Source organism: Spodoptera frugiperda, chromosome 11, assembly GCF_023101765.2.
Source record: "Spodoptera frugiperda isolate SF20-4 chromosome 11, AGI-APGP_CSIRO_Sfru_2.0, whole genome shotgun sequence".
Classification (NCBI taxonomy): Eukaryota; Metazoa; Arthropoda; class Insecta; order Lepidoptera; family Noctuidae; genus Spodoptera; species Spodoptera frugiperda.
The window spans coordinates 4,124,184-4,150,190 of NC_064222.1; the positions used below are offsets into that span (position 1 = coordinate 4,124,184).

Sequence of the window (26,007 nt, forward strand, 5' to 3'; positions counted from 1 at the left end):
TGACTGGAAATTGAGAGGAATATTAGAGACAGAAGAGGAACGAATAGGTAGGTACTACTTGTGAAGAATTTTTCAACGTATTCCTCTTTTGTTTCTTTTCTCCTCCCGATTTTTATCCTCGATACTTAGTAGACGGCATAAATTGGATGTACAATGGTTATACTAGTTTAGACTAGCGACTAGCACGTAAAAATCGTACGTAAAAATCTAAATATCACCTCCGTAGTAGCTATAAGTAGATACCATGACCAGCTGTTCACCGGAATATTCAGATTACCAGGACTTTCTCCTAATATTATAAATGCGAAAATTTATGTTTATTGGTTACTCTTTCACTTCTCAACAGCCGAAGGAATCTAGATGAAATTTGGAACAGGGGTGGATTATGGTCTGGTATAAGACATAAGTTAGTTTTTTATCGTACGGGAACGCAGGCATCCTATTACCTAAATAAATTGTCAAAAGGTTTTTTTACCGTGTCCGAATCCAGTCATATCATCTAAACTAAAAAAATGTTCGTATTCCCGATGTATAATAAATACCCTTAGATAAAGAAATACCTTCTTGATGATGATGACATAAAACAATTCCGTTCCGAACATCTTTCGTCGTTTAAAGTTGTTATGCTAGTAATAATGGTCGAGCGACGCTCAAAATCATTTCATTCCAAATTATATTAGGTACCTAAATAATCTCACATAGGTATGTAAAAAGTGGTTGCCACGCTAAGCCATTGCATGTTCAAATACTTACATAACACGAATTTAAGTATAATTGTAGGAACTCTGGCTACGTCACCGCTCAGTATAATACTAGAATCGCATCCTAGCGGAGGCCGAACTAGGCTCGCTGTCATTGCAGCGATAAGTCCCCTCTTTGAGGAGTGGCTTGAGAGACGCCACGGCGTCCTCACCTACCGCCTGACGCAGGTGCTTACCGGACATGGAAGTTTCGGTAGGTTCCTGTTTCTGATTGGGCGGGAGGAAACGCCCGGGTGTCATCACTGCGAGGACCGTCCTGAGGATACAGTGGAACATACGGTGGCGCTGTGCCCTGCATGGGCTGAGCATCGTCATGTGCTCAGGGATGTAGTCAGCGACGGCGACCTCTCGCGTCCGGCATTGGTACAAGCCATGGTGCGGAGCGAGGGGGACTGGGATGCCGTCTCCTCCTTCTGCGAAGCAGTCATGCTAGCTAAGGAGGAGGCGGGGCGCGTGAGAGAACGAACCTCCTCACGCCCCAGCCGTCGCGAGAGACACTCCGGGCGTCGCGAACCGCGCGACCATCTCCGGCCACCGTAAGTGCGGGCCTGCGGACGGCGAGCAAGGGTAGTTCGCCGCCCGACCAGAACCAGATCCGTGCGTGCGGCGCGTCGCGTTCCGCGCGCGCCTCAAAGAGCCATCAGACCACCACAGATGGGGCCCAGTAGGGCTGATGCCTAATCCGGAGCTGCGGACAACCTAGCGGGTTTACCGGGGCTCCGGCTCGAAAGGCAGGAGAAGGAACGGGGTGGTTTTTAGTCAGTAAGAGTCTGACACTCCCTCTCGCCTCGCCCAAGGCGAGAAAAGTCATTGGATGATTTTCCCTTTCAAAAACAAAAGCGACTTGCGCGTGACATCATTCAAACATGACGGACCTAATATCGTCCAAGGTTTTGTTTCCGTAAATATAAAATGTTTTAAATTACCTCTAGGTACCTACAAAAAAGAATCATCGTCTCTATTGTTCAACGTGAGAATCGAACCCACGATTTTTTATTTTATTTTACTCTTTGAATTTTCATGAATTAAGGAAATTATATAATTAAGAGATAGACGTAGGTCTTAGATAGGTAAGTACTCTGATAGGTATCAACAGATATCATTTTCTGCTTAACAGCGTCAAATTTTTAGCTTCTGTCCGCGGCTGTACACGCGTAAAATAGGTATTAAAAATTGAGCGAAAATACCTAGAGAAATGCTAACCTTCATCAGCCTAATGATAACTCGATGCGGGATCCAAGATTGTTGTTAATGTCTCTTATTTGCGCCGGATTTCTTGTTCCGGTGTTTTAACGGATGTGGCTACCATGAATTAGAGCAGGGGCACACGATGCGTTCCGCTTCGCAATCGTTTCACCGTGTCAGTAGGCACACGAACGGTGCGGCGCCGCAACGATGTTATGTCGCAGCGGCGCCGTACCAGCTTTGAACAGTCTATTAATGAAACTTTCCTTGTGACGCAAAACAATTAAGCGGTGCTGCTTCGACGTCGCAATGCATTTAGCCCTCCCCGGGTCGTCTTGGTGGTTGCAAGTCCAGTGCGGCGCCGGAGCGCATCGTGAGACATGCCACAGATATTTCTATGTAAGTCGACGCAGCGACACCGCTCCGGCGCCGCTCTTACCCTCGTGGGAGACAGGCGTGAAGTTATGTATGTACCTACTCCAAATAATACAAAAAATAACTTGTTCAAACACTTTAATAAAAATGTAATTGGATAGGTAACAAACAGGCATGTAAAACAGGTTATTATTACCTACTACTATTGTAAAATATAATTTCAATCCTCTCAATAAGATGATAAGACTATTTGTCTAGTCTATCCCTAAAATCATTACAATAATGTACCTTCACTAACTCGGACGGATTTGCTCTGAGTTTTTCACGTATTTCTGTCATCATAGATTTATCATACGGTTTATTATAATATGGATCACAATATTTAGCAATGGTTTTAGACACAACTAAATAAATAGGAATAAAATCTTGGTCATCTAACATATATTTTACGGTTTCTAGAACAAAGTCACTATTATAGAAACCCAAGATTTCAAACATTCTTTCGAAAGCATCCGTGAATAGATTGAATATAGTAGGGCTGTAGCGTTCATAGTCTTCTTTCAAAAAGTTCACGACCTTTGGTCCAAATGTGGGTGACAATTTGCGATGAATATCTTTCCAAATACTTTCCGCTTCTTGTGACATGTATTGTTGCTCGGAATAAGATGCTTCGCGTTGAGTAAGATGTGAAAAAGAAAAATTGCTCATCTTAAAGGCATCAGACACGCTGCTATGTTCTTTCAGACATTTAATGTACTCCGTCACAAGTTTCCAACTCGTGTAAACTACATAGCTTTTTATAGCTGGAAGTCCTTGTTCTAATGTTGTTTCAATTTCTGCAAACAGTTGCGTGGGTATGTGCACCTTATTTAAAGTAAAATATACTCTGAAATACCAGGCCAAGGAATTCAACAACTGGTTTAATTGCTTTTGAACGTAAAAAGTTCCATAAAAATCTTGTTTCCAACACTTAAAAACTTCTTCCATTGCTGGATGCAAAACTTTTTTAAATCTCAGAACTTGGTCTTCTTCGCTATCTCCAAATAAGACGTAACATGCAAATGAGTCAATATACACACTGTTGTTTGTACAGAATTTTGAGCCTGCTGGTGATAGTAACTTTTCTGCGACGAAATCTTCATCAAGTGATCCCATTACTTTTGGCGCACATTGGAATAATTTGTAAATAAATGACTCATTGTCATGTGTATCAGGTAGTGAAGTAAAAAATTCATAACTTTTCATGAACATATTAGCTTGTATACTGATGGGAACAGTTTCAATGTTATTAAATTTTTTATAAATATTTATTTTTTGTTCAAAACTTAACTCATCCAAAATTGTATTTAGTAAGTTCCAAAGCTCTTTAACAACAGAAATATTTTTTTCATCGCGAATTTTTCTATAAGTATGTTTAAAAATAACAGACTTCAACGAAGGATTCTTTGTGGTGTTCCAGACATTTGTGAATATGTTGATAAGATCACTAGCTTCAAATTTTAAAAACACTAGAAGAAGTCCGAATTTTAGTAATGAAACAGGTGCATCCAAGAATTGTGGCAAATATTTTCGACTCTCAGTTTCACTCAGATTGGATAATATAGCATTCAGGGACGGCACCGTAAACTGTAAATAATCTTCCTTAGCGTACCACAACACTACATCCAGTGGTACGAGGGGCCTGGCTATGTGCAAATATTTTGCGATATTTTTCCGAATGTTAACTTCAGTGTGGTCTGTAAGGCCCCAATTTATTTTGTAATTATTTGGAACATATTTACTTGAAAATTCTTTGATTTGGCTTTCGGACATAAGGACGAATAAACCTTCAATTACAGCTTTATGTCCTGTAGCTTCATTTAAACTTTGCATGTAAGCTTCCGTCCAGTGTCGGGCGAGTGAGTCCGGCCAGTAGACGCGCAGCTTCGCGAGCACACGCCGCAGTGAGACCGCGTCGTCAGTCCGCAACGTGTGTATTTGTTTGTCGTGACGCGTCAGCAGCTGTGGCTTGTGCTTCAGAGCGTTCAGGCACGTTTCCTCGCACAGAGAGAGCGACAGCGACTCCTCAAACATGTACTTGCGCCACGATTTGTTCACATTGTATAAGCATGACATGTCTGTGGTCCATTCGTTCTCTTCTTTTATCTTAATTAGTTCTCGGATTTTTTCAATCACGAATGGGTAATCAGTGAGTGTTTTATTAAAATCTTTTAACAAAATAAGCACATTCTCTATCTTGTGTAAAGTGTCGTCAAAATCAGATTGATTTTCAATATCTTCGGTTTTAATCTTTACCCATAAGGTGTCCAAGATGTAGGTGAATAATTTGCTTTTTTGTTCTTCGTTTAAGGTTTTATGCAGGTTTGTGAAATCATGAGATGCATTTTTTTGTTCTACTATTTCCGGTACTGGTTTATTGTGCAATACATTGTACAAAATAACAGCTTGCAGAGACAATTGCATCTTTCTTTTTTTTGATTCGACGTACACTTCCATACTGTGAAACAGTTGGTCCAAGTAATTCCAGTGTTCAACATCGAACTCATGGATAGACACATTTGATAGCAGAGTATTAACAAACTCTTTTTTGAATTTAAAAGGTTCATTAATGTGGTTTTCCGCAACATATTTAACCAATTTCTTAATGTTTTCTATATTGGTTTTAGCACATAATATCAAAGTTGATAACAAGCCCCAACGTTCTGACGGCTTGGTTTTCTGAGACATTTTGTTTTTAAAATCAGAAAACGCCTCATCAAATGGGACAAATTCGTACCATTGATGATTTTTAATCTTATTGTTAACTTCATATTGCTGTTGGCCATTAAGTAACGAGTCCATTTCAATTTGATCTATTAAAGTATTTTTAATAAATTTACTTTTATCTTCTTTTGGCATGTTGTTTAGAAAATGCTTCCATGTGTCAAGCTTGCAAATATCCTCCTCACCCAGGTGTTTCATTGCTTTATAAAGATATGTCTTAATTTCATTTTTCTGTAAATATTTTGTGAACACGGCCAAGTCAAGAGATCCAATGTACCTATCGAAATTAGCTAAAACTTTTTGACGATATTTTTTCATTAGGATTTCAGTTTTCTTTTTACTTAACTTGGGTAAATGTTCATGCCTCTGGTCTTCTAGCATTTTAAGCACATCTTCAGTATGTGACTTTAACATAAATGCAATATATGTGTAATATTTACTGGCTTGTTCAGCATCGCCTTCATGCGGTTCTACATGCGCATATAATGACAGGAATCGTGCAGATCTCACGCATAACCGTTTAAAAAGCCACACTGGTATGAGGCCTTTGTTTTTTAAGACATTTTCAATGAAAGGTATGGAACAGTTCTGCAGCCATTTACAGCCGCTATCTGTATCTTTGAAGTGTTCATAAAAGGCTTCGACTCGACTTTCATCTTTCAGATTGAGTCTGACGTGAAGCATGAGTTTGTTAAATGCTTTGGTGGTCATGTAAGGTTTTAGTTGTGTGTGTAGGTACTCAGGGTTGATGATGTGTGCGTACTGCGGGTCGGTGATTAGCCACGTGGACTTTTTAATAGCTGTCGCCGCATACAGCATGTCTTTGGATTTCATTACTTCGATGACGTAGTCTACATTTCTGGCTTTACACGCGATTTCTATTTTCAGAAGGTTGTCTATGTCGCTGTCTGTGTCACCAATCGGCGTTAGTTCATAATGTTTGCTAGCGACTGCGTCTGCGACGAGTTTGTTGAAGTGTCGGCACTTCTCGCCGAGTGTGTCTTCCTCTAGCGTCAGTTCCGGCATGATGATGAACTGGAAACGTAATGTTTTGTGTTAGAATTTTTCAACTTGTTTTTTGTTGGTTTTGTTGTGGTGAGTATGCGATTCCTTAGTTTAAGTTCTCAAATTCGGGAAAAAATGTGATATATAATATAAAACCACTGTTCGTATATTTATTACATTACTTTTATTATATGGGATCCCCACGTAAAAAAATCACAACTATTTTTGTGATATATGTTTTGTTATGGATTCCTTAGGGTGCCCAATTATAGTATGTAAGGGTCCCATGAAATGAAATAAACAGACATAATAATATTCAATTATTTATTTTTCTAAAGTAACACTTCTTTAAACTAAGATTAGGTATATTAATATTACATTTAGATCACATAATTAATCATAGATATAACGAAGGAATAACGAGAGACCTAAAATGTATCTTCTTTTACACATTTTTCTAATTTATCTACTAGTAGGTGCGGATAGATTGTGTCGAAAACCTTTTGTAAATCAATAGAAACCAAATGTAAACAAGTATAGGTATACATTATCATTCGTAGTGTTATAATTAAATTATATTATACATACATTATAAAAGCCAGTACGTAACGAAAAATATTAAAATAGTGTGTTTATCGACAACTAGGCCTTACCAATAGAGTAGGATACAAATAAAAAAAAAATACAAAAGAAAGAGAATAAATTATAAAGACGCGCACAAACATTAATTACAAATAAACTTAAATATGTCATTAAAAGTTGTGTTCTGGATTCCATACGAGTATACTAGCTTCCCCGTATATACAGGGTGCAGATTTGAAACCATGACAGAACTCGGGAGCATGTTACGGAAGTAAAAAATGTTCAATTTAAAATAAGGTTTCTGGCCAATAGTTAAAAACACAGCTATAATAAATTATTTAAGATTGGCCGTCTTTCAGAATTATTCGTCACCGGCGATTCTGAATATTTCAGAATCGCCCAACATGTCACGCACACAGCGTAACAAGACAGCGTCGAAGGTCAGTGGGCGGGGCTACGCGAGACGCCGCGCGAGTAGGCAGTTAGAAAGCGAAAAGAAAAATAATCACCAACATTTATTAATGATTTGATTGTTAACACATTTTCAATAATCTTAGAGTGCAGAAACAATCAATAAAAAAGTAGTACTCGTATCTTCAAAGAAAACGTAGGTATCAGCTGATTCATAACACTACGTACCTAATGATTTACTTATTACGTTTTATTGCAATCCTGTTGGATACTAATAATTTAAAACTTAGTTATTTAAGGTCTGAATTATGAAAACACATCGCTACGAAAAGGTAGGTAGGGATCTAATCCAAACGCTCAGCTGTTTGCGAGCATAATCTTAGGTACCACTACCTACTAACTAATATCAACAAACACATTGTACGTAGGTAAATTCAACCCAAAGTTTTATTCGTGTTTTAAATCGAATGATGTAAAATTTTGTTTCCTATTTGAATTAAGTCGTTACTATTAACCATTAATTAGTAACTGACTATAAGTTTACTTATTATTCTGCGCCATAGGTACAGTATTTATCAGTTGATTCATAATAGGTAATAAATTATGATGTATTAATTAAATTTTATTGGCATCCTGCTGAATACGTAAAACAACCAATTTCAAACTTAGAATCGTAAGATCGGGATAATAAACACACATAGGTAAGTAGGTAGTCCAAGCGCTCAGCTGTTTGCGGGCGTGATGTTAGATAAGTAGTTTACTAACGTATTCTGTCTACCTAGATACATTCAGTTCAAAGTTTTAAATCTAAAAATGGTTTCATCCGCATAACCTACGTACGTACTACGTACTTATCACCTACTTTATTGTTAGTTTGTTATTGCCTAACTAATTTCTAACAATTAGTATACTACTTACCTACTTATTATCATTTCATGTATGTTCCTGCGGTAGTTATCAGCTGATTCATCGTAGGTACTAGTTAAGTAATGATTTACTTATTACGTCTTATTGCAATCCTGCTGAATATCGCTCAGCTGTTTGTTTCATTTTGTGTGTTGGAACAATTTCTTTAAATTCATCGATCCTATTGATGCATTCTTAATCCGATCTAAAATAAACTAGTTTCTGCTAGCGGTCTAGCTATTTAATCAGAATAGCGCAGTGGCGGGCAACAACCGATACCATAACGAGTCGCGGGTTCGATTCCAGCATGGAACAACTCTGTATAAGTACCTAATCCACAATTTGTTGTATCGGGTCTGGGTGAGACGTAGTTATGTGAATTCAGTAGTTATGTAAAAATTGATATTTAGAGAGCCAAAACTACTAATGTAATTTGAAAGTTAATATCAAAATACGCATTGTACGAGTAGGTAAGTGTCCAAATGTTTATTCGTGTTTTAAATCGGTGGATTATAAAATTGTCGGTCAGTGGGTAGCCTTAGGGGCGGATTTGTCTTTCCTATTTATGCATTGATATTCCGCATACATACCTACGATAGTTACCAGCTGATCAGCTGATTCGTAATAAGTACATACTAAATGCGTTTCCTATTGGTGTAACTAATAAACAATTTCAAACTTAGTAATGGGCCAGTGGGTATCCTTAGGGACGGAATGTACAAGTAAATAAATTACATAAATATCTACCTGTGTCACTCGGAGTCCGGAGATTTTGTTCGTCTTCGTAATCTACCTATGCACAGTAACATAGGTATGCACTACGTCACTGATTGACTATTGTAACACTAAGACACTTATTTTGAATGTGTTTCAAGCACTAAACTTCTTACAGTCACTGGGTAATAGTCAGCATACGTAATTGTCATGCCTGTGTAGGTATTTTCTGGTTAAGACGAACATTTGAATAACTCGACGGATAATTTTTCTACCGGTGGCGGGAAAGTAAACTACCTAGACTAAGTGTCTGTTATCATGATAAACACTAAACTTTGATAATTAATAAGACGGAAGTTCAAGGTCATGCATAAGAAATTTCGCAAGCGACTGCCACCGGCAGTGCCAAAACATAAACTGAATGCGTGTGCGTGCGCGCCACAGGGTGAGGGTGCTAGGGGGCGGAGCTTGTGGTGCGTTCGCGTTTCTTATTGGAATTTTAGGGAATTGGTAATAATGTCAAATACGTGTTTGAGTTTGTGTGCGTGTAATGCCGCGTTTTAAGCTAGTTACATAACGTTCGAAATGTGATAGGCGTAGTTCTCACTTACGGATTTGCGAATTTTACCAAAAAAATAAAAAAAAAAATCCCATTTTTTTTATTGATTTGGACTCAGAATCGGTAGCCGAGTCACCTCCTTGAATGCGTCTCGTTTTTAAAAATACACCCTGTATAATCTATCATAGAAGTACATGCGTCAATTGATAATGGATTAACAAGCTTTGCGGACCTGTGTGTCAATCTTTCACGTAATTACAAAAGTCGTTGTTAAATTGTACCTGTACTGACATCGATTCAATCGATTTAAGTTTCTGATATATTTCTGATTGAGTTTGTTTTATTTCTTCACGTAAATTTTTAGGCATAATCTTAGATGCAACTAAATATGCAGGAACGAAATCATCGACACTCAACATGTATTTCAAGATCTCCGTTATTAAATTATCACGTAAGAATAACCTTTTAAACATTTTGCTTAAAGCGGCCCCAAACATATCGTGTATCATGGGACCATACTTGTCTGTGTCCTCCTTTAAATATTGTAATATTACTGGACCAAATAAAAGCGAAAGATCTAGATCGGAGTCTGCGTTTTCTTTTTGATCAGATTGCTTATATGATTTGTATATTTTGATATAAGCTGTAATAAGCTTCCAGCTGGTAAGCATTTTATAGTTTTCTAACACTGACAAATTATTTTCCATTTTACATCCTATTTCTGCATACAATTTGTCCGGTATTAGCATTGTTTTACCATACCAATTTCCTTCATTAAATAGAAGCGTAGCGAGCATTAAAAATCTTTTAAAATTTTCTTTACATGAATTTTCATTAGACCAATTCTGAAACGCTTTGTCAAATGCTGGTTCCACTTTTTTTAATCTTTCAAGCTGATTTTCGTCGCTTTTACCATATAATAAGAAATGAGTAAAACAATCTAGAACAGAATTATTTGTAGAATAAAATATGTTTTCTACAGGGGAAAGTAATAAACTGAAAACGAAGTCTTCATCTAACGATTCCATTTGTCGAGGTGCGAAGTATAAGACTTCACCTATATACTTCTGACTATCGGGTAGCGATGCTAGGTAACGGACAATTTTCATGTAATATTCTGGTTGTTTTTCATAGGGAAGAACATCAAAATCAATTAATTCTTTATAAAGATTTGTACTCCCATCCTCGATACTTAAGTCGTCTATAAACTTGTTTAGTAACTTCCACAACTCGTTTTGAACTGTTTCATTGTCATAAGCCTTCTGCATTTCATACTTGGTACGTTTAAAAATAATTGACTTGATTACTGAATTCTCAGTAGATTTCCAGATATTCCAAAAAACATCAACGACTTCATTAGTTTTTAATTTCAAAAATACCTGATTTAGTAAGAATTTTAATAAACATGGCGCATTGTAAAGTTTTGGCAAATTCTCTCGGCAGTCGACTTCACTCTGAGTGAACCAAATAGCAATATGCGATTGGGTAGCATACTGTGCGTAGTCACCTTCAGTATACCACAGTATACAGTCCAATGGAATGAGTGGCCTGGCAAGGTGGAGACGTTTCGCGATATTTATTCGAATGTTAATTTCTGTGTGGTCAGTGGGACCCCAATTTATTTTGAAGTTTTCTGGGACATATTTTCTTGCCAACTCTATGACTTGGCTTTGGGGCAAAAGCACGAAAAGACCTTTGATGATAGCAGCATGTCCTGTTGGTTGATTTAAGCTTTGCATGTAAGCTTCCGTCCAGTGTGGGGCGAGTGAGTCCGGCCAGTAGACGCGCAGCTTCGCGAGCACACGCCGCAGTGAGACCGCGTCGTCAGTCCGCAACGTGTGTATTTGTTTGTCGTGACGCGTCAGCAGCTGTGGCTTGTGCTTCAGAGCGTTCAGGCACGTTTCCTCGCACAGAGAGAGCGACAGCGACTCCTCAAACATGTACTTGCGCCACGATTTGTTCACATTGTATAAGCATGACATGTCTGTGGTCCATTCGTTCTCTTCTTTTGTTTTAATTAGTTCTTGGATTTTTTCGATGATGAATGGGTAATCAGTGAGTGTTTTATTAAAGTCTTTTAACAATATAAGCATCTTCTCTACCACGTGTAAAGTTTCACTAAAAGCAGGTTCATCAGCAAACCCTGTGCGTTTTGTTTTCGCCATCATGCAATTTAGTATATAATTAAATAATTTACTTTTTTGTTCTTCATTTAAAGTTTTGATAACATTTTTATAAGAATTAAAAGTACACTTTTGCTCGACGACTTCTGGCACAGCTTCATCATTCAAAACTTTACGCACAATTATAGATTCCAGACACAGTTGTACATCGTTCTCCGTGTCAGTGTATACATCCATACTGTGAAATATTTGATCCAAAAGGTTCCAAGTTGCCTCATCCAACTCGTGAGTAGACACGTTTGTAAGTAGATTATTTACAAATTCAATCTTGAATTTGAAAGGAATATTCATGTGTTTTTGAGCTACAAACGTTAGCAACGATGTAATGTATTTTGGGTCGGTTTTTGCACTGCTTATCAAAGTTGAAAGCATAGCACATCGTTCAGATGGCGAGCTTTCATTTTGTATAAAGTTACTTATTTTGGGAAATGCAATGTCAAAAGGGAAAAACTCATACCATTGATAAGCACGAATTGGATCAATGAAACTCATTTCATTTTTATCAAACAACATTTCAGTTCTATTGATAAAAGATTTTTGAATGAAGTCTACTCTTTCTTCTTCCGGCATGTTTCTAATAAAGTCGAACAAAATGTTGTGATTCTGAGAGAATGCCAAATCGCTTGCATTTTTCTGAAGAAACGGTTTTATTTCATTTTTGTTCATATATCTTGCTACGGCCGACATGTCGATCGTACAACGGTACATTTCGATATTTTGCAAAACCCTTTGTTGGCATGTTTTCATAAGGAACTTTGTTCTTTTCTTACCCATTTCAGTTATAAACAGTTTTGAATTTTGGTCCTCTATAATGTTTAATATATCTGTAGTGCGAGATTTTAACATCGTTAAATATACAGCCCCTCGTTTTTCTCTTTTACCGTCCACATACGATGTACATGTGAGAAAGTGATTAGACTTTTTGCATAGACGTTTGAATTGCCGTAATGTTACGTAATCTTTTATAGCGTTTTCAATAAAAGGCGCTGAACAGTTCTGCAGCCACTTTTCTTTAGTACTATATTCGGTAAAGTAATCATAAAAGGCTTCGACTCTACTTTCATCTTTCAGATTGAGTCTGACGTGAAGTATGAGTTTTTTAAATGCTTTGGTGGTCATGTAAGGTTTTAGTTGTGTGTGTAGGTACTCAGGGTTGATGATGTGTGCGTACTGCGGGTCGGTGATTAGCCACGTGGACTTTTTAATAGCTGTCGCCGCATACAGCATGTCTTTGGATTTCATTACTTCGATGACGTAGTCTACATTTCTGGCTTTACACGCGATTTCTATTTTCAGAAGGTTGTCTATGTCGCTGTCTGTGTCACCAATCGGCGTTAGTTCATAATGTTCGCTAGCGACTGCGTCTGCGACGAGTTTGTTGAAGTGTCGGCGCTTCTCGCCGAGTGTGTCCCCTTCTATCGTTAGCGGCGACATGATGGTCAGCTGTAAATGTAATGTTTTATCTTATACATATACAAATAACATCACGTCTTTTTACCTTAAAGTGTTTAACAGAAATGTACTAATATTATATTATGATGTGTAATTTTGGCTATTTTTGTTAAATATGTATAAAGCTCTACATTTCACCAATTGTGTTATGTATGACCAACGAGGCCCGAGTTTCATCACTCGACTCATTACTCGTAAATATTCACATAATTACGGCATTCGTTCATATTTAGTGTATTAATGACATGGAATCTAAAATTTCTAAAACCAAATTAACCAATAATACTTTACTTAACCCAAGAATATATTGCTAGATCAACAAAGTTGCAGAGTATTCTGTTACACAATACAGTTACTATAATAAGATTAGTGGAAATGAAGTTTATATTGATTGTTCCCTAGAAAAGTATCGTTACAATTCGATATTGGCAAATAAGTTGGAGTTTTGCAAACCAATGAATCAGATGTGAAATTATGTTTTAATAGCTTGCCACAGATAATTTACTAGGTACTCCTGCGGCGTTTCATCCGTTGCTATTAACAGTAGTGTTTTATTATAGTCTTCCTCTATTAATGGACTATTCAATATAAAAAGAATTATACAATTCATCATTTGGTTATAAAGAAGTTATATATTTTTATTTTAGTGCTTATTTAACGCAACAATTAGTTATCATGCTCTTCATCTTCCACGTACTCACGAAAATCGTAGTTAAATTGGGCCTGTACTGATATCGAACCGTTCGATTTAAATTTTTGACATATTTCTGATCGTGCATGTTTTGTCTCTTCACACGCATTTTTAGGCATAATCTTAGATACAACTAAATATGCAGGAATGAAATCATCGTCACTCAACATGTGTTTCAAAGTCATCGTTATTACATGATCACGTATGAATAACATTTGAAACATTTGTTCCAGAGCAGACGCAAACATATTGTGTATCATTGGACCATACTTGCTAGTGTCCTCTTTTAAATATTGTAAGATTATTGGACCAAATAAGAGAGAGATATCCCAATCAGTATAATGACTATCATTTGCTTCTTCAACACATTGTTCATTATCTTTTAATGTTCTAACATAAGCTGTTATAAGCTTCCAGCTAGTTAGCAATTTATAGTTTTCTAACACTGACAAGCCATTGGCCATTTTAGATTCTATTTTTGCAAACAGTTTTGCAGGTATTGGTATTACTTTACCATAATCTGTTGCGAAATGACGAGTAGAAGTATGTAAGAAAGTATTAAAGTTTTCCTTACATGAACTTAAGATATACCAATTCTGAAACACTTTATCAAATGCTGGTTCTACCTTTTTAAATCTTTCAAGCTGATTATCCTCACTTTTTCCATATAATAAAAAATTAACAAAACAATCAATCATCCAAGTACTGGAAGAAAAAAATTTGGTTTCTACGGGTGATAATAAATTAAAAACTATGTCTTCATCCAACAATTCTATATGACGAAATGTGAAGTACAACAATTCATTTAAATATTGTTCACTATCGGGTAACGATGTTAGGTATGGACAAACCTTCGTGTAATATTCTGGTCGTTTTTCATAGGGAATTACATCAAAATTAGTTAATTGTTTACAAATGTCTGTATTTTCACCCTCTGAACTTAAGTCATCTAAAAACATGTTAAGTAACTTCCACAATTCGTTTTGAACTGTTTCATTGTCATAATAGTTTTGTATTTCATGAGAAGTATGATCAAAAATAATTGATTTGATTGCTGAAATCTTAGTAGATTTCCAAATTTTCCAAAAAACGTTTATGACGTCACTTATTTTTAATTTTAAAAATGCTTGCTTAAGTACGAATTTTAATAGAGTAACTGGTGCATTGTAAAGTTTTGGTAAATTCTCCAGACTGTCTACTTCACTTAGAGTTGACCAAATATCAATATGCGAGTGAATTGCGTATTGTACGTAGTCACCATTAGCATACCATAGTACTGTATCCAAAGGAACGAGTGGTCTGGCTAGGTGTAGATATTTTGCGATATTTATTCGAATATAAATTTCGGCGTGGTCAGTACGACCCCAATTTATTTTATAATATTCTGGGACATATTTTTTTGCCAACTCTATGACTTGGCTTTGGGACAAAAGCACGAAAAGACCTTTGATTATAGCGGCATGTCCTGTTGATTGATTTAAACTTTGCATATAAGCTTCTATCCAGTGTCGGGCGAGTGAGTCCGGCCAGTAGACGCGCAGCTTCGCGAGCACACGCCGCAGTGAGACCGCGTCGTCAGTCCGCAACGTGTGTATTTGTTTGTCGTGACGCGTCAGCAGCTGTGGCTTGTGCTTCAGAGCGTTCAGGCACGTTTCCTCGGACAGAGAGAGCGACAGCGACTCCTCAAACATGTACTTGCGCCACGATTTGTTCACATTGTATAAGCATGACATGTCTATGGTCCATTTGTTCTCTTCTTTTGTTTTAATTAGTTCTTGGATTTGTTCGATTATGGATGGGTAATCAGCGAGTGTTTTATTAAAATCTTTTAACAAAATAAGCATCTTCTCTACCACGTGTAAAGTTTCACTAAAAGCAGGTTCATTATCAAACCCTGTGCGCTTTATTTTCGCCATCGTGCTATTTAGGATATAATTAAATAATTTACATTTTTGCTCTTCATTTAAAGTTTTGATAACATTTTTATAAGAATTAAAAGTACACTTTTGCTCGACGACTTCTGGCACAGCTTCATCGTTTAAAACTTTACGCACAATTATAGATTCCAGACACAGTTGTACATCGTTCTCCGTGTCAGTGTATACATCCATACTGTGAAATATTTGATCCAAAAGGTTCCAAGTTGCCTCATCCAACTCGTGGGTTGACACGTTTGAAAGTAGATTATTTACAAATTTAATCTTGTATTTCAAGGGAATATTCATGTGTTTTTCAATTATAAACGTGAGCAACGATTTAATATGTATTTTATTGTTTTTTGCACTACTTATCAAAATTGAAAGCATGGCACATCGTTCAGACGGTGTGTTTTCTTTACGCATGAGGTTATTAATTTTGGGAAATGCAATATCAAATGGCAATAATTCATACCATTGATAAGCGTGAATAGAAGTATCAATAAAGCTCAGTTCATTTTTATCAACTAACATCTCAGTTCTATCAATAAAAGATTTCTGTACAAACTCCACTCTTTCTTTTTCCCGCATGTTTTTTATGAAGTCGGCCAATATTTTATACTCTCGATAATATCCCAAATTAGGTCCTTTTTCGCAAAGAAATTGTTTTATTTCGTTTTTGTTTATATACCTCGCTACTACCGACATATCGATCGTGCAGCGGTACATTTCGATATTATCTAAAACCCTTTGAGGACATGTTTTCATAAGAAATTCCGTTCTTTTTTTCCCCATTTCAACAATAAATAATTTTCTTGACGTGTCTTCCAAAATATTTAATACGTCTGCGGTTCGCGATTTTAACATGAACAGATATGCAGCTTGTCGTTGTGCTCTGCGGCCGTCAATTAACGTGTCGAATGTAAGAAAATGAGCAGACTTTTTAATCAAACGCCTGAAAAGCCGTACAGATACGCAAAAGCTTATGGCATTTTCAATGAAAGTTATGGAACAGTTCTCCAGCCATTTATCGGCGTTTCTCGTTCGTTTTAAGTGTTCATAAAAGGCTTCGACTCGACTTTCATCTTTCAGATTGAGTCTGACGTGAAGCATGAGTTTGTTAAATGCTTTGGTGGTCATGTAAGGTTTTAGTTGTGTGTGTAGGTACTCAGGGTTGATGATGTGTGCGTACTGCGGGTCGGTGATTAGCCACGTGGACTTTTTAATAGCTGTCGCCGCATACAGCATGTCTTTGGATTTCATTACTTCGATGACGTAGTCTACATTTCTGGCTTTACACGCGATTTCTATTTTCAGAAGGTTGTCTATGTCGCTGTCTGTGTCACCAATCGGCGTTAGTTCATAATGTTTGCTAGCGACTGCGTCTGCGACGAGTTTGTTGAAGTGTCGGCGCTTCTCGCCGAGTGTGTTTCCTTCTAGCGTCAATGACGGCATGATGGTTAGCTGCAAACGTAACATTTTTTGTTATAATTGTTTATTTGCTCTTTTTATGGAATAGGAGGCAAACGAGCAAACGAGTCACCTGATGGTACATGCTCTTCTCGCGGATGGCATAATTGCTGACTAAGGGACTACAAATATGATAGAGGCCGGACGGCATTCGTCCCCGCCAACATAAAAATAAGTAAGGTTTTGACCGACATAAATTATTAAGAATTACTCATTATTTTATTCCCAAAACTAATATTTACCAGCTGTCAGTGGCGATTTCACGCTTATACTAAATTCTTATGACAAAAGCCCGAAAATAATCTTACATTTTTATCGATCCTTAAAGTAAATCCTAAGATTTTCAGGGATAACCTAATATTAACTCGTATACGGGTTTTTATAGTAACATATATTAACAGATTCAAATTAAATTGACATGAAAAGTTTATGCACTTCTGGATATTTCAACAATTCATTGTAAAATTGCACCTGTACTGATTTAGATAGATTTGATTTAAACTTTTTGAGTATTTGTGTTTGTAAGTATTTTGTTTTGTGGGATGTATATTGGGGCATAATTTTAGAAACGACGAGATATGCGGGATCAAAATCTTCATTTAACATGAGTCTCAAATGATCTACTATTATGTAGTCACGTAGCCATAACATTTTAAACATTTTGTCTAGGGCGGTAGCAAACATGTTGTGTATCATCGGACTGTACTTGTCAACGTCTTCTTTTAAATATTCTAATAGGATTGGACCGAATGAAGCCACTTTCCAATAGTTATATGGACGATTATCTTTTTGTCTAACACATAACTCACTTAACAATTTGATGTACTCTATAAGAAGCTTCCAGCTTGTATGCATTTCATAGTTTTCTAACACTGATAAACAATTTTGCATTTTATTTTGTAACTCAGTAAACAGTTTAACAGGAATTGGTATTTTTTTGCTATAATCTGTAACTAAAAAATGCGCCAGAGCATCTAAAAATAATATGAAATTCTGTCTGTATGAAGCTAAAGTTTTCCAATTTTTAAACGTTTCCTCGATTGCTGGTTCAATTTTCTTATATCTCTGAAGTTGATTCTCTTCACTATCACAATATAGTACGAACATTGCAAGCGAATCACAAAACATACTCGAACCGAATTGTATTTTTATAGAAGACAATACTATATTAACGATAAAGTCGTTGTCTAATTCACCGATTATTTTATTTGCGCAGTTAAATAACTCATTTACATATTTTGCACAACCAAGCTCATCGGGCAACGAGGCAAGGTAGCGGTAACTCTTCATGTAATACAGAGCTTGTTTACTGTAAGGAACTTTATCGATGTCCATTAATTTTTCATAAATATTTGTACTTTCTCCTTCTACACTTAAGTCATCTAGACAAATGTTTAATATTTCCCATAGATACTCATCATCTTGGAATTTTTCATTGAAAAAATATGAAATACGATTGAAAATATATTCGTAAATAACGGATCTGGAAGTAGGATCCTTAGCAGACTTCCATATATTCGAAAATACATTTTTAACTTCACTTATTTTTAATTTCGCGAAAGCTTGATTTAGTACGAATTTGAGTAAAACCACCGGTACATTACGAAGTTTTAGTAAATACTCGCGACTGTCAACTTCACCTAAATTTGATAAAATAGCACTGTGCGACTGAACTGCATACTTTGCGTATTCTCCTTTAGTGTACCAATATACTGTATCCAAAGGAACTAGTGGTCTGGCTACGTGCAATTGTTTTGCTATGTTTTTCCGAATACTGAATTCAGTTTGGTCAGTGAGGTTACAATTAATTTTAAAATTGTCATTAACATATTTCCTTGCCAAATCTATGACTTGGCTTTGTGATAATAGCATGAAAAGGCCTTCCACGATAGCTTTATGTCCTGTCAGTTCGTTTAAACTTTGCATGTAAGCTTCTGTCCAGTGTCGGGCGAGTGAGTCCGGCCAGTAGACGCGCAGCTTCGCGAGCACACGCCGCAGTGAGACCGCGTCGTCAGTCCGCAACGTGTGTATTTGTTTGTCGTGACGCGTCAGCAGCTGTGGCTTGTGCTTCAGAGCGTTCAGGCACGTTTCCTCGCACAGAGAGAGCGACAGCGACTCCTCAAACATGTACTTGCGCCACGATTTGTTCACTTTGTATAAGCATGATAGGTCTGTGGTCCACTCGTTTTCTCCTTTTGTTTTAATTAGGGTTTTTATTGTTTCGTAAATAAATGGGTAATCAGATAATTGTTTATTCCAATCATTTAGTAAAATGAGAACACGTTGTAACTTGTCCAAAATTCCGTCAAAATCAGATTTATTTACAATGTTTTCAGTATTTACTTTTGACACCAAGGAATTGAGAGCATAAATAAATAATTTATTTTTTTGTTCCTCATTCAAAGATAATACAATATTTTTAAAGGAACCGAAAGAGCACTTTTGCTCGATGACTTCTGGCACAGCTTCATCATTCAAAACTTTACGCACAATTATAGATTCCAGACACAGTTGTACATCGTTCTCCGTGTCAATGTATACATCCATACTGTGAAATATTTGATCCAAAAGGTTCCAAGTTGCCTCATCCAACTCGTGAGTAGACACGTTTGTAAGTAGATTATTTACAAATTCAATCTTGTATTTGAAGGGAATATTCATGTGTATTTCCATTAAGAACGTGAGGAATGATTTAATATGTTTTGTATTCGTTTTTGCACTAGTTATTAAGACTGATAGCATGTCACATTGTTCTGACGGAGAGTTCTCTTTGAGTATAAGATTTTTAATTTCAAGAAATGCTAAGTCATACGGAATTAACTCGTACCACTCATAAGTGCGTACCAAACTATTGATCCACTTCATATCTTTTTTATTAAATAGCATTTCAGTTTGATTAATAAAACATTTCTGTACTAACTCTACTCTTTCATTCTGTTCCATATTTTTTATGAAATGGGTCAATAAATTGTAATCTTTATAAATATCTAATGTGTTTGAATATTTATATAGAAACGCTTTTATATCTTTTTTGTTCATATATTTTGCTACTACCGACAGGTCAATCGTGTTTTTATACTTTTCGAAATCATCTAAAACTCTCTGCGGGTGTGTTTTCATTAGAAACTCTGATTTTCGTCTTCCCATTTTTTCATAATAAGGGTAAGTTTGCTCTTCTATTATTTTCATAACATCTTTAGTACATGGTTTTAACATATACAACAATAACCGCGTATGGTGCTCACGGCAGTATTTGAGAAATTCGGAATTGGTATCTCTGACAGTAGATTTTTTGTACAGACGTATCAAAACCAAATCATTTGTTATGTAACCAAATGTTAAGGAATCAAAAACGAAAGACAAACTACAGTTCTGCAGCCATTTATAATCGCTGTGAGTACCTTTAAGATATTTATAAAAGGCTTCGACTCGACTTTCATCTTTCAGATTGAGTCTGACGTGAAGCATGAGTTTGTTAAATGCTTTGGTGGTCATGTAAGGTTTTAGTTGTGTGTGTAGGTACTCAGGGTTGATGATGTGTGCGTACTGCGGGTCGGTGATTAGCCACGTGGACTTTTTAATAGCTGTCGCCGCATACAGCATGTCTTTGGATTTCATTACTTCGATGACGTAGTCTACATTTCTGGCTTTACACGCGATTTCTATTTTCAGAAGGTTGTCTATGTCGCTGTCTGTGTCACCAATCGGCGTTAGTTCATAATGTTTGCTAGCGACTGCGTCCGCGACGAGTTTGTTGAAGTGTCGGCGTTTTTCGCCGACTGTGTTTCCTTCTAGCGTTATTGACGACATGATGGTCAGCTGCAAACGATATTTTTTTTATTATTTCTGAACTAACTTGAAGTTCGTGCTTGCTTCGTGAAAATTATATTAGTTCGTTTTCGACTGAAACTTTTAGTAAGTAATAAAGGATCGAGCCTTTGTAATATCTTGTGTTCTTATATTTGTGTTTTTTTAATTATACAGAATTATAGAGAATGTTAGTGAGCTTAGTAGCTTAATTGTATAAACTACACGAGTCATCCGATTGGAATGACAGGAAAGCTCGTGGGTCTGCACTGAGTTAGATTAATTTGATTCTTATATTATCTATTAAATACTCAATTCGTGTCTTTAACAAAATTTGTTCACGAAAGTAATTAAATATTTACCCCATAGCAAACAATAATAACTAAAGTAGGTAGCTTTTTAAGAGCGAAGATTTTTTAAAGTAGGTAAGTAGGTTCAGTAGTTTCTTAGATTAGCCACCTTAATTCACAATTTGTGAACTTGTGACTCACACACTCTTAAACGCGTAGTTTTTATGATATTTGGATTAAGTTTGACGCTGGGAAGATTCAAACCGGCGAAACGCATTGAGAAAATGCGAATGATGCTGAATGGTTCGAAACACTTATTCAGTTACCAGACTGGCGTTGCCAGCCTTTTGGGGGTTGGGAATTTAAGGGTTATTGGGCCTCCGATAATCTCACTCACGCAACGAAAGACAACGACGACGAACATTGTTTCACGTTGGTTTTCTGTGAGGCCGTGGTATCACTCCGGTCGAGCCGGCCCATTCGTACCGAAATAAGGCTCTCCGACACTTAAATTTAATGCAAAATACCTACCTACTATAGGTAGGTATCTATTAAATTGAGGGTCGCCGTATATCTAATCTATTTGATTGTGTTGTCTGTTGTTACCAGTAAATCGCATTATCATTACATCTATCAGGTAAAATATGATTCAATATTGATAAATGTTTTTAAAACTGATAAGTTTAAGGAAAATTCCACGTTAGGTATATTTATGAATATTAATAGCTCGTACCTAAGTAATTACTCATTACGATAATTTTTTACATAATATGAAGGTATGAATTATGGTAGGCTGAGCGGAATGCAGTAAGTACGTGTATGTTGGTAACTTTCATTAAAAATATATTTAGGTAAGTAAACAGAGGTGCTGATTATTAAATATGACTGGCACATTTGACGCGGTGGCTAGGCAACCGGATGCCGCGAAACGTGTCGCAGGTTCGACGCCCGCACAGAACAAACAAGTCTGTGTGATGCACAAGTTCCGGGTCTTGGTGTCATGTGTACGTGAAATTGTAAGTTTATAAACGCACCTACGATACAGGAGAAAATCTTAGTGTGTTTCAACGTTTAAAAAAAATGTTACCTGCCTGATTTTAGGACAGTTCACTTCACTAAAAAGTAATTATTATGAAGCCCATGTAATGTAACACAGGGTTGAGCCTATTGTCCATACAACGGACACAATTTCATGCTCCGTGAAGTTGTTTTTTGTTTTACCGAAAAACCTCCAACTTTAATTAAGTAAGTATACTTCCTTTACTCAGTAGTAACTTGCTATTCGACTATACCGTTGGTGCGGTGGCAGGGCAACCGGCTACTGCGCACCTGGTAGCGGGTTCGATTCCCACACGGAGCAACTCTTTGTTGTGTTCCGCAAATTGTTGTTGCGGTTCTGGGTGTCATGTGTATGTGGAATTGCATGTTTGTGGGGCAACGTTTAAAAAAATACAATCAGTTACATAACTACTAAATATTAGGTGACTAATTGCATATCTTTATAATCCAGGAACTTGCAATCTAATTTTTATCAAGCCAACATCAATATGCACCTTATTACCTACATAATAAAATAAAATATAATGTAATGGAAATATTTGTATCAATTTTGAATAAAAATATAAAAGTCAGAAATTTCCTAAAGTGAAAAACGCATCTACAGATCTACATTGCACAAATTGAAATCAATCAACTGGAATCTTATTTCTTAAGTGCATTTTCAACTTTATTACTTCCAAAGTAAAGTTCAAAATCTATTGAAGAGGTGTGACAGATTGGAAAAGGTTAAACCTGTCTTATTCCCTTGTTCATACAAAAGTAGTCCCTAACTATTGGTAATAAGGTCTATAAAGGAGTGAGTGAGAGAGGGCACTGGTGTCCTCTTGGCAATCTAGAGCCAGACTTGACCCTGTACTAAGTGGTATATTCACCTGTGTTGTGGGTGTGAATTACATGTCATAGAGAGCCTATTGTATGGCCACTAGAGGTCAGTAGAGGTCATTTTTACTAAAAAAAAGAGTCCAAAGAGTCAAAAGCAGTCCTAAGTAGTAAGTAAAACTAGGTAAAAGCAAATAAATAAACATTGCACAACAAAAATTGTAACTCATTGCATAATATTTTAGCATGACATTTGATGTAAAAAATCATTATACACTATTATTTCAATTATTAAGTCATTGGATCTATTAACCAAATAAGTTATTTTAAAGCTTATTCCATCTAAGCTTTCAATGTGAATTATAATAACACAAGCATAATAGTTTTAAATATTACACAACTTATGTCACTGGTACATAATAGTATGTATGTAATGGAGCTGACTGGCTGAGATATGATTCCTGGGTTAAGTAAAGTAATAATTCAATTGGTGAAGCTTTACCTATAGGCTATAGATCACAAAATAAAACTTAAAATAAAAAATGGAACCATCTAAGTCTGGTAATATCACTAAAACCTTTCCTAAGTCTGAAAAATGCTATGCTGAAAACCTCATCAAAATCGGTTCAGCCAAACGCGAGATAATCACACACAAACATATATACAGGTCAAACTAAGGAACCAGTTTCTTTTTTAAATTATTGTATGGCACCAAATATTGGTCATATTTATTAACTTTAGTAACTATTTAAATATGATTAAGTAACTCAATTATATTTAGAAGTATGCAGCACTTTACACTAGATGACACAACTTATGCAACTGGTGACGGAGAGCTGACAAGTTTAGGTTTGAAACCAGGTTTGGGTAAAGTAATTATTAGAAATAATTTGGTGTTTTTCAAATTTACTATAGTATTCTCTAGCAGGCAGTTGTTTATTTTTCCACTAAGGAAATGATATGGAATATTTACTATTTACTTTATATTTAGAATACTGCTAAACACTGAAAGATATTTATATTTATATTAATCTTAATCTTTAAATTAATAGCTTTATGTTATGTTGCCTAGTTATTGATAACAATTTCACAATATTATCTTCAATGAAAGATGTAATATGTTTATTTCACATCATCCATATTCCATAGGTAGGTATTTGATTACTGTGCTCATCACACATTGTTGAATAACTATATTTAAAAATAATAAAACATAAATCAATTTATCACACATTTCAATGTTATGACCATTGATGATAAATAGCAATTAATACCTACCTATTGAGTACCAAATGATGAATATTTATATGGATCTCTAGGCCTTTGTAGTATTACTTATATTATGTAAATGAACAGAAAGGCTTGAGTCAATAACACATTGAAATAAGGTTTTGTTTACTCCGTATATCACCATCGTTTATCATCTGTGCCATGTCTGTAACTTCTAATAAAAAATATAAAGCTAATGTACTTACCGGTGTTTGATTATGCTCCTCTGTAAATATTATTACACTCAACTTATCAATAGGACAGACAAAGCTGTACTGCCTGACTAGCCGCCGACTATGTGCGAGCTAGATTACAAAAAATGGTGAAATCCCAAATACAAAACACAATCTAGTGACTCATTCTGCGGCAGGGGGTCGCTGGGTGGCCGGTATGTTTTGATAAACACAAACATTACACATGTTTTTCAATTTTATACTTTATCACCTCCAGTTAGAATACAAATTTCGACTATGCTCGTTGCTCATTCAACCGGATTGTCAGACTCATTTGACGTTTCATGTTGTTATTTTCGTTACTAGGGAAGTTCAATTTATAACCGCAACGATAACTAGTTCTAACACAACGAGTAACAAGGAAGCCTAACCGTTATACCGTTTTATTTATCTGTTTAGTATTGATTGTGATAACGTTATTTTTATTATTAAATACAGTATTATGTCATTATGAGGTGTTTTATACCTCTTACATTTGCATGGTGATACAGGCATCTGTCATAAATATAGAAAATATAAATGATGCAAACATAACACAAATATAATTTATTTTTAAGCCATGAAATTCTTTAAGTAAATACAGTGTTTCTTAGAATAAATTTGACATATCAATAACAATTTTTTTTTGCCGCTAGGAGGAGATATCGGTGTTGCTGGCGGGACTGGAGCGGGTCAGTATGGAGTTAGGGCTCCATATAGATTGGTTTTAGACCGACTCAAGACAAGACCACTCGAGGCTTGCTACAAGACCGTAGCAAGTCTCACTATGTCTGGCACACTAAACCTGGATACAGTAAATGAGTTTGTCTACCTAGATTCGACCATAACCAACAATGGGTCATGTGAGCAGGACATAACAAGATGCATTGCAAAGAGCGCTATGTCACAGCTGAACCGCGTTTGAGCCGACAGGAACATATCTCGCAAGACCAAAAGAAAGCTCGTCACCACCCTCATATTCTCTGGCAGCAGGCTGACCGTTGCCAGGTGAAGTTGCCTTTGAAATGTGGTGTTGGAGGAAAATGCTCGGAATACACTGGACAGAGCATCGCACCAATGACGGTAGCTATGTTAGACGTGGTTATTTGGTAAACATAGAATAACTACGTCCCCACTATGTGTCCTAGTCGTAAGTTATCGGGATCCTACGACTCTGAGCAATAATAATAGAAACCGACAACAACGCAGAGATAATTTGCCTTAATGGAGCTATCAAAGTAGTATACAACCAATTTCAACAACGGTTATTAAACGGTTAGTGACGGTTTTTATGTTACACACTACTCTTTATTTACGAGTAGGTAACAGTTGCTAAGTTTCAATTTTCGACAACAAAATGTATTACGAATGACCGGCTATTTGAAGTTGGAACACCACACCATAAAATGATACAAAAAACAGCTTTTGACTTAAAAAACACAAGTGTGATTACCATCACATCACTCAGAAGAAAAAATATCGTGAGACGGACTGGAACATAGTTAGTTTTGTAGCTAGGTACATACCTTCAGACTTCGCTTGTTTCTATGTACATAACTAACTACTAAACAAATGATG

At 36.3% G+C, this 26,007-nt stretch overlaps 4 protein-coding genes across 4 annotated transcripts; all 4 read right to left on the reverse strand.

Moving 5' to 3' along the window:
- Positions 1–2,442: 2,442 nt before the first annotated feature.
- On the reverse strand, positions 2,443–26,007 carry LOC118274604 (uncharacterized). The gene is made up of 2 exons (XM_035592219.2): positions 25,956–26,007; positions 2,443–6,119 (listed from the first exon to the last, which is right to left on the reverse strand). The coding sequence occupies exon 2, from the start codon at positions 6,108–6,110 to the stop codon at positions 2,568–2,570; it is 3,543 nt and encodes a 1,180-aa protein (XP_035448112.2). The 5' UTR covers positions 6,111–6,119; positions 25,956–26,007; the 3' UTR covers positions 2,443–2,567.
- LOC118274608 (uncharacterized) lies at positions 6,397–24,695 on the reverse strand. Its single transcript, XM_035592224.2, has 2 exons — positions 24,424–24,695; positions 6,397–12,887 (listed from the first exon to the last, which is right to left on the reverse strand). Exon 2 carries the CDS (start codon positions 12,876–12,878, stop codon positions 9,501–9,503), a length of 3,378 nt encoding a protein of 1,125 aa, XP_035448117.2. The 5' UTR covers positions 12,879–12,887; positions 24,424–24,695; the 3' UTR covers positions 6,397–9,500.
- On the reverse strand, positions 13,465–17,124 carry LOC126911240 (uncharacterized). Its single transcript, XM_050697111.1, has 3 exons — positions 17,047–17,124; positions 16,672–16,967; positions 13,465–15,507 (listed from the first exon to the last, which is right to left on the reverse strand). Exons 1-3 carry the CDS (start codon positions 17,122–17,124, stop codon positions 13,563–13,565), a joined length of 2,319 nt encoding a protein of 772 aa, XP_050553068.1. The 3' UTR covers positions 13,465–13,562.
- Positions 16,974–20,372, reverse strand: LOC126911214 (uncharacterized). Its single transcript, XM_050696921.1, has one exon. It carries the CDS (start codon positions 20,187–20,189, stop codon positions 17,382–17,384), a length of 2,808 nt encoding a protein of 935 aa, XP_050552878.1. The 5' UTR covers positions 20,190–20,372; the 3' UTR covers positions 16,974–17,381.